At 51.8% G+C, this 16,348-nt stretch overlaps 2 protein-coding genes across 4 annotated transcripts; one reads left to right on the top strand and one right to left on the bottom strand.

The window, feature by feature from the left end:
- The first annotated feature begins 504 nt into the window (after window positions 1–504).
- SLC25A51 (solute carrier family 25 member 51) lies at window positions 505–4,703 on the top strand. Its single transcript, XM_027653181.1, has 2 exons — window positions 505–613; window positions 2,137–4,703. Exon 2 carries the CDS (start codon window positions 2,174–2,176, stop codon window positions 3,035–3,037), a length of 864 nt encoding a protein of 287 aa, XP_027508982.1. The 5' UTR covers window positions 505–613; window positions 2,137–2,173; the 3' UTR covers window positions 3,038–4,703.
- A 4,060-nt stretch (window positions 4,704–8,763) lies between these two features.
- DCAF10 (DDB1 and CUL4 associated factor 10) lies at window positions 8,764–16,066 on the bottom strand. 3 transcript variants are annotated; one of them, XM_027653008.1, is made up of 7 exons: window positions 15,833–16,066; window positions 14,442–14,555; window positions 12,765–12,962; window positions 12,132–12,334; window positions 11,900–12,010; window positions 10,861–11,006; window positions 8,764–9,596 (listed from the first exon to the last, which is right to left on the bottom strand). In XM_027653008.1, the coding sequence occupies exons 1-7, from the start codon at window positions 15,859–15,861 to the stop codon at window positions 9,228–9,230; spliced, it is 1,170 nt and encodes a 389-aa protein (XP_027508809.1). In that variant the 5' UTR covers window positions 15,862–16,066; the 3' UTR covers window positions 8,764–9,227. The 3 variants fall into 3 exon arrangements, with proteins under 3 accessions (XP_027508809.1, XP_027508807.1, XP_027508808.1); XM_027653006.1 differs by lacking the exon at window positions 15,833–16,066 and adding an exon at window positions 14,972–15,289; XM_027653007.1 differs by lacking the exon at window positions 15,833–16,066 and adding an exon at window positions 14,972–15,289 and having other exon boundaries at window positions 8,764–9,572.
- Between the last annotated feature and the right edge of the window lie 282 nt (window positions 16,067–16,348).

Raw genomic sequence — 16,348 nt, 5'->3', positions numbered from 1 at the left:
CGAAACACCCCTAAACATCCAAAACCCCCTCCAAAATCCCCTAAAGCATCCCAAAATACTCCAGCGGCAGTGCCGCTCGGTAGGGGGCGCTGACGGAACAGACGGGAGGGGTCTGATGAAGGGGCGGGGCTTGGTGAAGGGAGTCTGGGTGGAGGCCCGGGAAGGGGCGGGGCTAATTTACCGTTTAAAGACGCTCCCTTAGATCTTGTGCAGCGACACAAACACTGAAACACAAACGAGCCGTTGTTATTTGCGACCGAACTAATAAAAGCAATCGAACCCCGCCACAGGAGAGAGACTCTGTGACGCCGAGACGCGGGCACTGAGCGCTCCGGGGCCGGGCAAAGGGTCCCGCCGGAGAGCACTTGCGGCCCGGCGCGGGGGAGCCCGGCCGTGTTCCCGTTCCCGGCCCCACTCCCCGCGCTGGGGCAGGTCGGAGGCGTGGCCTGGGCGTCCCCTCGCGGTCGGCCCACCCCGCGGCTGCGCGATGACGTCACATGGTGGCGCGGTGACGTCAGAGAGCGGCGCGGTGCCGCGCCGGGCCGGGTGCTCCGGGCGCACGATCCCGATCCCGACCCCGATCCCGCCGTTCCCATGGCACCACCGCCCGCAGGTGCGTCCCGCTAGCCCGCCCCGGACACGGCCGCAGCGCCCCGAGGGCGGAAGGGTGCGGTTCCGCGGGCCCGGCCGGGCCGCGGCCGCGGCCGCGGCCGCCGGACTGACCTTGGGCCCCGGTGCAGGGGGCCGTAATGCCGCCGGGAAGCGCGGGATGTGCCGTGTGGGCTCCGTGGGCAGGGCGCGGTGCCGGGGGCGGTCGGAGTGCCCGGGGAGCGGCCGCGGCCGGCCCGGGCCGTGCGCGGGCACTGCGGGGCTGCGGCTCCCCCGGGACCTGTCCCCGCCGTGCGACACCGGGACGAGCTGCTGCCGCGGGAGCCGCGGCCGAGAGCGGGGACGGGCCTGCCGGGAGCTTGTCGAGAGCTCCTCCCGGGTCAGGCCTTCCCCAAGAGACAAAGACGACGGGCACACCACAGGGAGCGGGCGCGGCTTTCCCTTTCTTCCCCTCCCCCCTTTCTCTTTTGCCTTCTTTCTCTCCCCCCCCCCCCGCTCTCCCTCCCCCCTCGCTCCTTTCCTTTCCTCCCTCCCTCCTTTCTTTCCCCTCCCCTTCCCTCCCTCCATTCAGCACCTCTTTGCTTCAGGCGGGGCTGTTGTCCCCACACCCCCTTCAGATCCTGGGAATCTTGTGCTGCTGGTGCTGGGGAGGATCTGAGGCTCTCAAACCACTCCCAGATGTCAGTGACCTCCGTCAGGCTGAACTGTGATGGAGAGTGGGATTCAGGCAGATATAGTTTTTCACAACTGTTACATAAAAACTCCCCTTCTACTGACAAACAGGGCTCCACAAGTACCGATCCCTGCCGTCCTCCCCTGGGTTGTCTGGGGGAGCTGCCCCTTCCACGTGTCCTTTGCGACCCGGGTCCAGCCCCACTCGAGCTCTGAGACTCCTCAGCAGAGCTTGGGGGTGGATGCAGAGGAGGCTGCAGGGCAGGGAATTGGGACTGCCAGGGAATTTCACCTCTGTGTCAGTGAAATCCCACCTGTGTGGTGCCTGTGCACCGGCTGTGGCTGAGACACAGGGAGTGGCTGAAAGTGCTCAGCTCCTGACTGGGATAAACTGCAACAGGTTGTGATTTATCTGTTGTGTTCTGCTGCAGGGAGAGGCAGAGTGGAAGGATCAGGTCTTGTGACGCTGCTGCACATGGTGGATTTAATTTTGGTGTTTTGTTAGTGTGAGGGTCAACTTTTCACTGTTACAATTCCTAATTCCAGGGGAATTCCAAGGGAAATCTGGTTTGTAAGCTTATTGGCTGTAGTGTAGCACTCTAGGAGTTCATATCTCAATTTCCTTCCTGATTTATTTGTGTTTTAACTGGAAAGTGCCAAGGAAGGCAGAACTGCTTTTTACTGTCTCTGAGACTTGAACAGAAAACAGTGCAACATTTATCAGATGTAGCATTTGTTGCTTTTCCCCTTCAAACTCGGTGGGACTTTGTTGAGGGGTTGTTTGAGTGATGCAGGGACGTGGCAGAGGCTGCAGGGTGCCCCTCAGCCCCGCTCACCTGGTTGTCTTTGGTGCAGGGAGGAGGCTCTGAGGACGCTGCACAGGAACGCCGGGATGATGGGTCCGGGAGGTGCTGAGCCCAAGGACCCTGTGAGTGGCGAGGCAGCGGCCCTGGGCAAGCACTATGTGTGCGGGTACTGCGCGGCCTTCACCAACATCGCGGTGACCTTCCCCATCCAGAAGGTGCTGTTCCGGCAGCAGCTGTATGGGCTGCGCACGCAGGACGCTGTGCGCCAGCTGCGCCGCGACGGGCTGCGCACGCTGTACCGCGGCATCCTGCCCCCGCTGCTGCAGAAAACCACCACCCTGGCGCTCATGTTCGGCCTCTACGAGGACTTCTCGGCGCTGCTGCTCAGCCACGCGCACGCCCCGGAGCTGGTGACGCGCAGCGCGGCCGCCGCACTCGCTGGCACCACCGAGGCTGTGCTCACGCCCTTTGAGCGCGTCCAGACACTGCTCCAGGACTATAAACACCACGATAAGTTCACAAACACTTACCAGGCCTTCAAGGTGCTGAAAGCCTATGGAATGAGGGAGTATTACCGGGGGCTGGTGCCTATTCTGCTGCGAAACGGGCCCAGTAACGTGCTGTTCTTCGGCCTGCGCGGGCCCATCAAGCAGTGTCTGCCCGAGGCGACCTCACACAGCGCTCACCTGGTCAACGACTTCATCTGCGGGGGACTGCTGGGCGCCATGCTGGGCTTCCTGTTCTTCCCAGTGAATGTGGTAAAGACTCGCATGCAGGCTCAGATTGGCGGGGAGTTTCAGTCCTTCTCCAAAGTGCTTGTGAAGATCTGGCTGGAGCGCGACAGGAAACTGATGCGCCTCTTTAGAGGAGCCCACCTGAACTACCACCGCTCTGTGCTGTCCTGGGGGATCATCAACGCCACCTACGAGTTCCTGCTGAAGCTGCTGTGACCCCCATCCTGCTTGTGGGGCGTTGGCACTCATGGTGCATCTGGGCACACGCCCAGGGAGCAGGGCCTGTGCACGTGACAGGTAATTCCTCCTGGCCTTCCATATTTATGGGGTGAATGGTGATAAATTTAAACCTTGGTGCAATTGTGATGAACTTCTTAAAGTATTCCTTTGCTGGCAGGTGAGTTTACCCATAACGGAGCTTCTAGGCAAATACAAGGTTTAAAAACAAATATCAAAAATATTTGTACCAGTCTGTTATTCAGTATCACTCCCAAAATTCCTTAACTCTGTGATGGGATGTGCTCCACTGCCTGCATTTAGAACGTGAGAATCAAGGAGAGGCTGAAGAAAACTGATTCCATTGCCTGATCAACTTCCAAGTCTTGATTCTGGAACTGCTTTTTCAGACCCTTTGGGTCTTCATTGTGTCAAGCTCAAAGGACACAGATGGGGATGACTGAGGTGTAGAGCTCCCAGCTGCACCTCAGGCTGCTTGCAGCAGTGACTGTGTCCTCCAGCTGTGGCACTGACCATGTGACCTCAGCCCAAGCTGGATCTCTCTGTGTGTATGTGTGTGTGTGTATGTGTCCCTTCCTGGGAAAAGGGAAAAGTAGAAGGAATGAAACAGCAAACTCACTGAAGCTTTAAAGTGTCCTTCCTTGTAAAAAAAACACGGAGTTTGTTCTGCTTAATCTTTTTGTTTGGGGGGTTTCGTTGGGTGGGTATTTTTGCATTGCTACATTTTTGTTGCCTACAGCTATGGGGCCAGGGAGAAGCTGTCCCTCTTTCCAACACTCACAGAACACTCAGGCTCCTGCAGCCACTCAAGCACTTCACACACAGCTCTTTGCACTGTGGTGTCTTGTCTTTTCTCAGTTCCTGCTGTGGAATTATGGATCTTGTGATTTTTTACCCAAAACTCGGGGTTCTGCCTGCTTGATGTGTGCTGCTGAAAGTTCTGTCAGACACAGTGGCATAGACAAGGTGAGGTTCCTGGATTACCTGCTTCAGTTGGAGGTCTGTAGGTGTAGCAGAGATGGAAGCCAAAGACGACCTTGGAAGCAGAGAGGTGGGAAAGTGGAGTGTTTGGAGATGTGTTTCAGGACTTCTGTGGGCAAGTACTGAAAAAGACTGACAGAAATGCGAAAATTGCATGTCTAACAGACATGAGAGTTGAGAGATAAAAGACTTCAGACCTTAGAAACAAGGAGAGAAAGGCAAGCATGACCCTGAGCCAGGTGAGGGTCTCAACAAAAAGCATTTGATTCTCCTGGGGGACTTCCTGTTATTAAACTGTATGTTTATATATATATATATATAAACCAAAAGACTGTGGATGATGTGGAGCAGCAAAGCTTTCAGAAACTGGTCTCATTTTGGTCTTTTCATAAGTTTTGGAGGGGCTATTGCTTTTCTAAATTACAGTTTTCCATTTGCTAAACTGTCTTCCAATATTGATCCTAATCAGTGTGTTGCAATCATAAACACAGCCCTGACCTTCACAGCCAGCACAAACACAAGTTCCTGTATCCCAGTGGTGATTATCTGCATCTAAATAAAATGTTTACTGGATATTTGTTACTGGCGGAATCTGATTTTTACCAGTGTGCTGGGTTTTTTTGTAATCACTCCTTGATGGAATAAAAACAAAATCTGCATCCTATTTCTCTGTGGAAGATATTCTGTGCTTCTGCAATGTCGGGGAAGCTGAAGTGTCAAGGGTGAGAGTTTGCCACAAGCCCAAAGCCAGTCAGTGGCTTTCAGCCCCAGCAAAATAGTGCAGACCTGGTCTGAGGCTGAGAGTCCAGTTTTGACTTTTCATACGTCATTTTCAGAAAAACATGATGGAAGAGCACTGAGCTGGGCCTGTGACACACAGGAACTGCGGCACCTAAGCACTAAGAGGTTTTTTTCCTTTCAGTTTTAGGGGGTAGGCAAGAACCAGTGAGCATTACAGAACACAGCTCATAAAATAGATTTTAATTCAGTGAATTATTAAATATTTATTATGCAAGCAAGAGAAACTGTCCACAAATAGTAAGTTACTGTACGGCTGTAAGTACAATACTTTCAGAGCAGTTCTGATACTTCATATATGGTATTAAAAGGCTACAGTTTTTACTATGAAATCTCAGGTATTTCAAAATATTCTACATGCACAATTTGTTTTTGTAGTAAAAACCTTATACTTAATTGAGGATACTTAGTGCTTTAGAAAATGTACCTTTGACTAAGATCAGGAAATGAGAAGTTTCTGTTTCCTGCAGGACAAAAACAGGATGGGCCGTTGACTTCTTCCTTTCACTCCAACTTTTTATAATCCTGTAAAGTAGATTTTTTAAAAGCTTCCATTTGGCAAGTGTATTTCTGTTTTCTAGGAGTTTCTACGTCCTAAAGCAACAGACCCATGTTCTACTGTGTCATAACCTTCTCCACATCAGCGCTACCCAAATCAAAACCACAACACAAACAAAAAAACCCAACAAAATCAACCAAGCCCCACCCCCTCCCCCCAAACCCCCAGAAAAACCTGATGTTTACATTCTAAATCTGGTAGTAGGCATCAAACTGTCCTTACCCCAAGACTCCAGGAGTGCAAACGAACGTGTGTGTGTGTCTGTATCGCTGTGCTTTTCCTTCCTATCCCCATGCTCTGTCTGCCAGTGCCGTGTCTCCCTGGGCTGCCCTGGCTGGCCCTGCACTGGAGCCCGTGGCTGTGCACGCTCTGACACCCCTGTGCACACACCTGAGTGTGGCCACAGGGCCCCAGTGATGGCCTCCCCCTCTCCCCCCCCACACTGGGAGACACTCTGGCCATGTACGTGCTGCCACAGCCACAGAATGTGACAGAACCAGCTCCAACACAGCTCTGGTTCCTCAGACACTGCCGGGTGTGGCCTCCCCACAGATCTGCAGCTGCTGACCAGCTCTGGAGAGGCAAGAATTCTTCCACTAAAGACATTCTTGAGTACAAAGCCAGGCATTTAACAACACACTGCACAGCTAGACAGAGCTCTGTCCCCAGGAGAAACGCTGTGAAATTTAAGTGCTGCAGCACCAGTTTACAGACACCCCTGGTGTGAGCCACCCCCTCACAGGCTGCCAGCGCAGTCCCTCATCTTCCTTGAAAACTCTTCTTCACAGTTTTATACACTTCTCAAGGTTAAGCATTCAACCTTGGAAACACAAGTATGATAAACTTTTTTTTTTTGACTATTTGGAAATAACCCAAAGCTCATGGACACAAAACTTCATTGCTTCAGTAAAGTTACTGTAAGAGAACTGAAAATCCTCCCACCACAACGTGACTGCAGGGTGTGCCAGCTGTGAACCACTCAGGAGTGAACTTCACAGGCAAAACGTGGTAAAACTTCCATGGAAAACTTCCAAGTGTTGTTGAAACGGAATAATCAATCAAATGACCAAAGTCTAAGACTACCTAGTTACTCTAATTCAAACTTATTACAAATGTCATCAGAAGGACAAAGTAACATTTCTACAGCATACATGTACAGATTCAGTTCTTCTATGCATCTGCTGGACATGCTACAAAAGCATCAAGGTGACCAAACCCCCTCACCAGGTGAGCTGTCAGTCCCAGAGCCAGGCAGGGCCACTCAGCCCACCAAAGGTCGTATCAAGGTGTGGTGACGTGTCACTGTGGGGTAACAGTTCTTCATATAGAAAGGTAAGTGTCCAATGCTCAGCACAATACTGGTGTAAAACACAGCGTATCATGAGGTAGAATTAAAAAACACTCAGTGCATATTCACAGGCATAGCGTTACAGTCACTAGGGATCCACCAGTCCGAGGAAGTTCCAAGAGGAAAGAACAAAAACAGCCTTGAAAGCAGACAGACAGACCCACCCAAGAAATGCCTCGATTCCACAGGTGGTCCTTCACCTCCAAAACAAACACCGTGCAAGTCCATGAGAACTGTGAAACTCCCTCAGATGTCCCTGTAGTCCCTTCCATGACGTGTAAGAAAACACCAAATAAGGTGAGAAAGCAGCCTGGCAGTGGGAGAGAACTGCCAAGGGAAAAGCCACAGTGGTCCGGGGCAGGACCTGGTTTTTCCCCAGACAGCTTTGGCCCATTACAAACTCCTTGTAGCTCCTTCTTTGCATAAAAGTCTTGTATCCCACAGCTGTCCCTGGGTCTCCTGCACACTCCCCTCCCAGGGCATTAACCCACAGCCCAGGGAGCTGACCCTGAGCTGCTCAACAACCCCAGACCCACGTGCCCAGGTGCAGGCTCAGGTTCACAGGGGCTGGGTGCCAGCAGAAGTGACGTTTGCCCTCAGATTACCAAACACCAAATATTGAAGGCTTCCTATTACCAAAGGAATTCTCCACAGCAGGAAATTTAAGACTTTTTTCTCTCATAATGCAGAAGAGCCTTAAGTTCAATAATTTCTCCAGCACCACCAGGGTATGATATGCTGCCTGCACAAATCCAAAGCTACAGGAGGTTCCTCAGGCTTATGCTTCCAGCTCTCTCACCTCCAGAAATGTTGTTTTTATCCCCAAACGTGTTTTGCAAAAGGCTTTGTAAAAGTCAGCTTTGAACAAGTGTGCTCTGTCAAGCCACAGACAGTGAACCTGAACACCAAAAGCTGACAGTCCTTTCAGGAAAAGTTCTGAAGTTCCCTTCTGAACTGTGTGACTGATCAGTGAAACTTTAGTGAAATACTAAAAAAAAACCTGATCTTGGAACACATAAGCGAAGAGATTATAACTGATGTGGACTGAAATACATATGCATTTACAAGGTTGGCTCTATTAACTCAGGGGTTGAAACCTGGCATTTGTACTTTGGGTATGATCACAGAATCCGTTGAGTTGGAAAGGACCGAAAAGGATCCCCCAGTCCAACTCCTGGCCTGCCCAGGACACCCCAACAATCCCACCCTGTCCCTGAGAGCGTTGTCCAAACACTCCTTGAGCTCTGGCAGCCTTAGGGCCATAACCACTTGTCCAATGCCTGACAACCCTCTTGGGGAAGAACCTTTTCCTGATATCCAAACTAACCCTCCCTGACACAGCTCCAGGCGTTCCCTTGGGTCCTGTCATTGCTCACAGAGAGCAGAGATCAGTACCTACCCCTCCACTGCCCCTCGGGAGGATGCTGATGGCCTCAATGAGGCCCCCCCCCTCAATCTCCTCCAGGCTGAATAAACCAAGTGCCCTCTGCCCTTCCTCATAAGGTTTCCCCTGCAGACCTTTCACCAGGATGAATGTTACAGTGTTCCACACCTGCTGATAAAGCCTGGTTAGACCCAGACAGATCTCACTGTTGACCAGTTTGCTTTTAAACTCCTCCCAGACTGAGAGCACACGTGAAGGAAGGCTCACCTGGTTGTACTATGGACACATCCGAATGAATTCCTCCCACAGCCAGAGTGCAGGCAAGGTGTGGAAAAACAGCCAGCTGGGAAACCCCCCAACATCAGCAGAAAGCCATAGTGTTTCAGATGTGGGATGATGCGGAAAACTTCCTACAACAGAAACCCAGCAGTGGAGGAGCCAGAGCTGCCCCACTGCATGAACCATCAGAGTTCCTCTGGGTCAGGGTCTTGTGCAGCGCTGAGTGAGGGGCTCGAAGGGGGCCTGCCTGCAAGGGGGGTGGCTGGGTGAGCTTCAGTAGTCCCTCCCACCCTGAGCCACTCTGTGACTCATTTTTCTAGCCAATCACAATCAAATTCATATAGAAATGAAAGTATAATTTCCTTTTCCTTTTTTTTTTTGTGTCAGTAACTGTGTTGCTTATGTAGTCAAGCAGCTGATTATCTACAAATCACCACGAAGTTGCTTCAGCGACTGAGGAGGAAGGAGAGGTGAGGCAGAGTCCAGCTCCCATGGGACAGGAGGCACCCGGGCCCCCTCTGCATTGTCTCAAACAGCCCATTCCAGTTGCACTAAAGGAAATGATCAAGTATCAGGGTACAAACACAGCAGGACAGCAACTCGATGGCACAGGACCAGCAGCAGCAGAACTCCACTGGCTCTGGGACACGGCCGCAGGGTCGTGGGTGCAGGAGGAAGATCCGCACGGTGCTGGGTTGGAAAATCCTTCCAGGGCCGTGTTCCAAGACCACAGTAACCGAGATCCCATCCAGAGGGAGAGATTTTTGAGAGAGCTGAAGTACAACCCACGACCATCCAGGCGCAGGCCCCGCTGCCGTGCCTAGAACTTGGGCTGGTAGAGGGAGACGCGTCCACTAAGGCACCCCGAGGCAATCTGACAGTGCGTGGGGGAGAACTTGGTGGTGAGCACCACGTCGTTGTGGGAGTACAGGGAGCGGATCTCGCGCAGGGGACTGGCCTCCCGCGGCAGGCAGTCCACCAGCTCCCGGCACTGCGCGTCAAAGCCCAGCAGGCGGATGCCGAAGCCATGCGGGGATGAGATCATGCGGCCGTCAGGGCTGAAGCAGAGCTCCTTGATGTATCCCCGGCCCACATTGGCCTCCTCGATGCAGTGCGTCAGCCGCAGGGAGCAGCGCGGGGACACGGGGCGCACTGGGGCTCCTTCCTGGAATTCATAGACACAAGTCCACTAAAGGGAGAGGCAGAGAAAGGGACACTGAAAGAGAAGTAAAGCACTGCAAACACACATTCCCTCCCACCAGCCTGGACAGGTAACGAGCAGTTCATGGGACTGATGCTATTGCTGACCCGCCCTTAAGTGAGCACCAAGAACAGACCAGTGCCTCGGCATCTCCCTCGCTCTGAAAGCTGTTCAGCATCAAAGCTGCTTTTTTAATTAAATGGGTGCTAGGTATCATCTTTTCAATCTCGTTTTTATGTGCAAAGAGCAAAGCCTAATCCTTTGGCCAGGCACGTGCTCTAATTTAGTAAATATTTAAATTAAATCTACAATAAAGCCAAACTCATTCAACTGTAACTTAGAGCTGACCACTGGCATTTTGAAGTCCATTTCCTTGGACTTCAAAAGGAAAGGAACCTAGAAATGAGGGAGAAACCAATTTCTGAAGGAATGTTATGAACAGCTCTACAGCCAGCTTGTTTTTCGTGGGACAGGCAGGGATCTTAATTATTTAATCTCAAAAACAGGTCAGTGACTAAGTTTGTATTGTGTTGATTCCATTTCAGCCAAAAGACCAAGTGTTCCTAGCTCTGTCCAGTGCATTCTTCTGAACCACCCACAAAAGGAACAATACCAGAGAGAGTAAGGCAGACTCCAGGACTATGGGAAATTATAACTCAGGCAATCAGCAGTACCAACAGATGCAATAAAACATTTGCATTTTGGAAAAATCCTGTGCTGTGTAGTGGTTTGGTTGCTACAGAACCAGCTTTAATGATTATAGCCACTTTGCTAAGCTTCCACTCAATTCTCTAAACTTCTGTAGGGGTTACCATTAAAAAGAGTGGCTTTCTTAAAACAAAAAATCTCAAACAAATACACAGACACCAAAAAAAACCCAGCCCAAAGAAAACTGAACCAACCCCGATTTACATCAGCAATCCAACTAACTAAACTGTTTATTATTGGTCAAGTATTACTGTCTATTGTTGGTCAATTTGGGGCACCAAAGGCTCCAGCTTGCAGCTGAGCTGCAGCTGGTCTTGTAACTTCATACTTCAAGTAAAAGTTGGAAGTGGATTCTGCCAGGAAGATCATTAAAAAAAATTAAAAAATTTTTTCATAATTTTGGTGCAAAATGACAGAATTTGTAAGCATGACTAACTAATCTATTCACATGAACATTTACCCCCAAACAATGAAATTCCAGTACACTTGTCTGATACATGTAACCCCACATGTTTTCAGGAGGAACATGAGGCTCTGGCCGTACCTCCTGGTCGTCCGTGTTGCTGGAGCACCGGAGCAGTGTGGCCCAGCCCTTGGGGTGCAGCTGCAGCGACGTGATGCAGTTCCCACGATCTCTTTCCCCAGGAACCTCTGGTGTCAACACCTCCAAGCTATTCCTGGGTGATCCACCTGGAAGGGGGATCAGCTGTGAGTCTCAGTCCTGCTGCTGAAGTGGGGTCACACCTGTGACAGCTGCACCCGAGTGCCAGGACAGATCCCGCCACTGTGACAGGGTAATTCAGAGAAGTTTCACAACACCTACAGCCAACACAGTCCTCATTTCGAACAGCTCCTTTTTTTGAAATTTGCATGCCAAAACCTGCATAGAACCACCTCACACCAAGAACCACGTCAGAGTCAACCTTTCACACTTCCACTCTTCATTACATTACAGCAAAAGCTGTAGAGTTGGGTTTTTATAGGAACTACCGATTCTCAAACTTGTATGATGTCCTCTCAAAATTCCTTCCAACATTTGCCCAGCTGCATGCAGCTTGTCTCCCCTGTTCCCCTCACCCACAGGTAGATCACTCCCTATCATTCAGGTAAGCCTCCTCCTTTCATCACTATGTTTCAGCATCTCACCATGATGCACATAAAACTTAACATTATACTTTTTTATATTGCAAGAAATTCACCAAGTATTCATCCATTTGTCAAGTTCACACTGACTCTCTGGAAGTGTATCTCAGTTTTTCCCCTAAGGATCATTCATATGAATTTTGTTCAAGAAAAAACCACAAGGAACAGGGAGCACCTCTATGTAACAACACTAATGTACTGACATAATATAAAGCTCTTGTTGCTGTTATCAGATTTCTCAGAAAAAAAACTGATTAGAACCCCAGGCTTTGGTATGCAATGATATTTAATTGGTTTAATAGAAGTCATAGCAACAACTTTTTTTTTATAACCATAGAGACAAAAATGCAGTTTTTCACTATCACACTCTGGCTTTTTCTGATACAAGACAAAGTCTATGATTTGTTTTAATTTATCTTTTTTTGGTGAACTTGTCCTACCTTCTCGCTGGGAGGACCGTGACAAGTGTTTCTCAGAAAGTGGACCCGAGTCATGCTGGTGACAGGGTGAACCCACAGCTCGAGGGCCGGAGGAGCCAGATGACGTTATGTCTGCAAACAGCATCACCAGGTGAGCACCACAGGCATGCCCAGCCCACCTGGGATGCTGCCAAGAGCACCCCACAAAATACCTCTAACACAGGGCTGCCCCAGAGCGCTGCACAACATTCACCTGAGCTCGACGTGGTCCTCCTGGCTCTTAAAATCGGGTAGCTGCCAACCTCTAAGGACTTGTTTAGGTCAAGGTCATGCAAAATCAGGAGGTAACCAGAAGAGGTGGAGATGAGCATTTTAGAACAGTCTGGCGTCAGCCTCATTCGCATGAGAAAGCGGGTGTGAAAGAACTTCTTGTGGGGACATCCATCCTCTGTGCACCTGGACAGTGACACAAGCCAAGGTCAGCCCCGACTCCAGGCCCTGATGTCCTGCACCTGAGGGTCCAAGGTGTGCCCAGCATCCTTGTTCACCCCAAAATCTCTTTCTGGAGCACTGTCTTTATCCTACTTTTTAATGAAATGGCAGAACTCATGAGTTCATATGACCACAACGAGGACAGAACTTTCTCCAAAAGGAAGAATTACATTTTGGCATGTCAGCAAAAATTTGGTCCTTTCAGTCACTGGACCTAATAGATGGGACATCACTACAGAGAGGTGATGCAAGCTCTTGGTAAGGGGTATACACTACTCCCAGTGTTTCAGAACATATTCCAGCCCCCCTCGAGTCTGCACCTTGTACAGAAGAGCCCTATCCTGGTGTGCTGCAGAAACGCCATGGTGCAAACACAGGGTAAACATCTGGGTACCTGTTGGTGTCCCAGATGATCACATTTCCATCGAAGCCCGACGTCACCAACAGCCTCGTGTTGGTGTCGTACTCGATGTTCTTGACCCAGCTGGTGTGGCCATGCAGAGTGCAAACTTTGGTGTTCAGCTTCCTCAAGTCCCAGAGTGCAATCGTCGTGTCGTCGGAGCACGTTGCAAACAGTCGGTTATCCAAAAACCTGGGAACGGCAGGGAAACACTGCAGCTGCTCAGGGCCTTCTCCAAGGCAAATGCTCTTGGGCAGGAATGTAAGCTAGCACAGAGATAAACAGAATAGCCACACACAAAAAAAACCCAAAACACACAGCAGAATATGTACCAATAAAATCTCCAATAAAAGCAGAACTGTCGGGATATGAACCAGTAGTACCTCTGTAGTAGCAAATAAATACAGAGGCACAGCAAAAGTTTGGTTTAGTTTGGGGGTTTTTAGGCGTTTTGTATGTTACTGAATCATGTACAAATCACACAAGAGCCAAACCACTGGTGGAACATACACTCAGACAGAATCCCAGCAGTAACTCCACCCATTCCCTCTCTGGACAACACTGAGCTCAGTGGAGATGGAGGGGCTGGACTTAGCACAGCTAGGAAGTAAGCTGAATAAACTGAGTCTAGAGGTTACTGAAGCAAATGCAAGGCTTTCCAAAAACACCGAGTGAAGACAAGACCTTGTTTGAGAACACACAAAAGTTGTTTGGTTCACTGAGAAAATCAACAGGCAAAACCACCGAGTTGGCACTACACAATTAAAGCTGAGTACTGTCTGCTCCCACTAGAACTCAGGCCTGCATTTACATTTAGAAGGACAAAGCATGCTGGTTTATGTTTGGAATTCATGCCCAATGAAAGCATTCAGTGAAAAAAAGCCCGACCTGAGGTAAATGGACAAGACACCCACTCAAAAAACACCCACTAAACATCCTTTATCTCAGTGCTGCACCACACAAAAGTAGCAACAACCCTGAAAAAATGAACAATAACCAATCACCATGGGAGAAATCCCAAACTCTGGTGTAATAAGCACTTTTGGCGTTTATTACAAGGAATTTCTGCAGTGCCACAGTGGCTGGAGTCCTGCTCGTTAACCAGAACAAGGTTTCAGGTAACACTGCAGTAACTGTGTGCAGAACAGAGTTCAGTTCCTCTGTGCCAGATAGATGCACATTTTACTTCAGCTTTCCTGACAGACAACCAGCTGACGTAAAACTTCAGTCTTTTTCATAAAAAGGACAGCCAACTTGTGAAAAACATTGACTTATCTGAGGAACATGGCACCCCATATCATATCTGTCTCTTTTGAGGGGAAATGCTCAGACTGTTCTGCAGTTTTCTTGAATTTTTTTGTTCGGGTTTAGTTTTTGTTGTTTTGTCGTTGGTTGTTGTTTTGGGTTTTTGGTTTTTTGGGGGAGGTTTCTTTTTTGCTTTAAGAATTGAAGAGTAGCTGCAATATTATTAGAAGGTACCTTAAATTCACCCCTCAAAATCAATTCACAGATGCAGAACAGCTAAAGAAACTCTGATTTTAAAGGAAAAAATTTGCATGATAAAAATACTGTGGACTTAGGCTCCCACTATTTTCTGCTCTGTCCTGAGAGATTGGCAGAGGATTGAAAGCATAATGGCTGAGCTGTGGCAAAACACCCCTCCTGACCTACCTGATGTTGTTAACACAGTCTTCATGGGCCTCAGAGAGAGTCTTGATGTGCTTTGAGGATATTGGGTCAAAGAGCAGGACTTCGGTCTGTTCGCAGGCGACGGTCAGCACCGACCTGAGGGAGCAGAACCTCTGCGTTGGGGGGGGTTGCCCTCTGGCAGGTACCTCTCGTGCTGTGGGTTCCCCTGCCCACACCCTCTGGGTGTTCTGACACTGCAGTAACACCAACTCAAACGCTAATTTGGAATATCTATTTGCCCTTCTGCAAACCCAGCGAGGGCTTTTCACTAAAGCCTTGTAAAACACAGATTTGGGAGCACCAGGGAAGCCGTGGCAGCAGTCTGAGCTGGGCACTCGTCAGCAGGGATCGAAGCTGACTGTCCTGGAGAGGGAAGGTCCCTGCTCTGCCCAGGGTCACCAGAGCGGCCTCTGGGCCTGGGGAGCCCCAGGCATACCTGGATGTCGATCCAGGGCACACCTGAATGGGCAGAGGCCCGGGCACACCTCGCCGAGGTTCTCACGCGCACCTACCCGTCGGGCGAGTACTCGAGGTTGAAGACCGCGCCGTGGGTGCGGGTGCTGAGGGACACGGAGTCGGCGGGCTGGATGGCGCCGTACAGCCCGGTCATGGCGCCGAACGTGTCCCGCGCCGGGTCCACGGCGGCGCCGCGGCCCAGGCAGCGCCCGCGCAGCCACGTGAACAGCCCCCCGAGCGCGCCGGGCCCCGGGCCCGCAGGATCGCAGTGCCGGGGGGGCTCGGGGTCCAGCGCGGGCCCCGGCGTCGGGTCCGGGCCCAGCCCCACTCCCGGCCCCGGACCCGGCTCCGGCTCCGCGCTCATGGCGGCTGCAGCGCGGCTCCAGCGCGGCTCCGCCCCCTGCCGGCGGGGCGGGACACTGCGCATGCGCAGCTCCGGCTCACACCTGCCCCATGAGGCCCCGCCCAGCACTGTCACGTGACCGCAGCTGCACGTGACCGGGGCGGCACCGGAAGGTTTGGAACCCCCTGAGCGGGAACCCCCTGAGCGGGAACCCCCTGAGCGGGACCCCCGACCCCGATCGCTCTGACCCGGGACCTCGGGACCTCCCTGACCGGGACCCCCTGGGCTGACGGTTCCCGGTCCGGGAGCTCCCTGTGGCCCTGAGCCCCTCAGAATTTGAGTCCAACTTTGCAGTTGGGCAGTTATGATCCAGCCGTTGCGTTGTCAGCGTTGTACAAGGCTGAACCCTCTGTTTTGAGGCAGACTGATCACACACGGGTGTTGAGCTGTCGCTGCCAGTGCTGCCCCTGTCCAGGGCTTCTCAGCCTCCCCTGCCCTGACAGCGAGGCGGGCACGGCCGGGACAGCTGATCCCGGCTGCGTCAGCTTTTATTTATGTCTCCCCTTTGCCTTACCCCAGTTCACACGCTGACAATGATGCCATGGGGTGTGGGGGACAGTTTTCCAGGGGGTTACAGCCGTCTGGGGGTGTTGCTGCTCGGGACCAGGCATCGGGCGGTTGGTGGTGAGCAACTGCCTCTGCAGTGGTTTATGCCCGTGCCCGTTCTCACGGCGGCGAGAAAACACCAAAACAGCGCACGCCGGGAACCCCCTGAGCCGAGGGGGGACCGTGCACGAACTCCAGTGCCGCTGCGAGCGGGGCCCCCGGCACGGACTGGCACCGGGCCCGGCGGGACAGCGGGCACCTCTGCTCTGCCGGGTCCCTTCTGCTCCAGGGCCGCCGCTGCTCCCGCGGGGGGACGGACGGACCCGCCCGGGACCCACCCCCGGCCCCGGAGCGGACCCGCCCTCTCCGCGATGGCGGCCGGCGGCGGGGCCGGCGGGGCGGCTGGGGCTGAGACCGACCCGGCGGACACGGACCCGGCGGGGGAGATGGATCCGCCGAAGATGGACCCGGCGGGGGAGATGGA

This window comes from Corapipo altera, unplaced genomic scaffold (assembly GCF_003945725.1).
Source record: "Corapipo altera isolate COAL_440 unplaced genomic scaffold, ASM394572v1 61305, whole genome shotgun sequence".
Lineage (NCBI taxonomy): Eukaryota > Metazoa > Chordata > Aves > Passeriformes > Pipridae > Corapipo > Corapipo altera.
Note: the sequence above shows the minus strand (reverse complement) of the source record. Positions and strands in the feature narration are given on the sequence as shown.

Coding starts and splice junctions, on each gene's coding strand:
- SLC25A51 (XM_027653181.1), top strand. CDS start 2,174: ATGATGGGTCCGGGAGGTGCTGAGCCCAAGGACCCTGTGAGTGGCGAG.
- DCAF10 (XM_027653006.1), bottom strand. CDS start 15,279: ATGAGCGCGGAGCCGGAGCCGGGTCCGGGGCCGGGAGTGGGGCTGGGC. Junction 14,556..14,971: donor CTCGAGTACTCGCCCGACGG/GTAGGTGCGCGT, acceptor CTGCTCCCTCAG/GTCGGTGCTGACCGTCGCCT. Junction 12,011..12,131: donor GAGGACCACGTCGAGCTCAG/GTGAATGTTGTG, acceptor TGCTGTTTGCAG/ACATAACGTCATCTGGCTCC.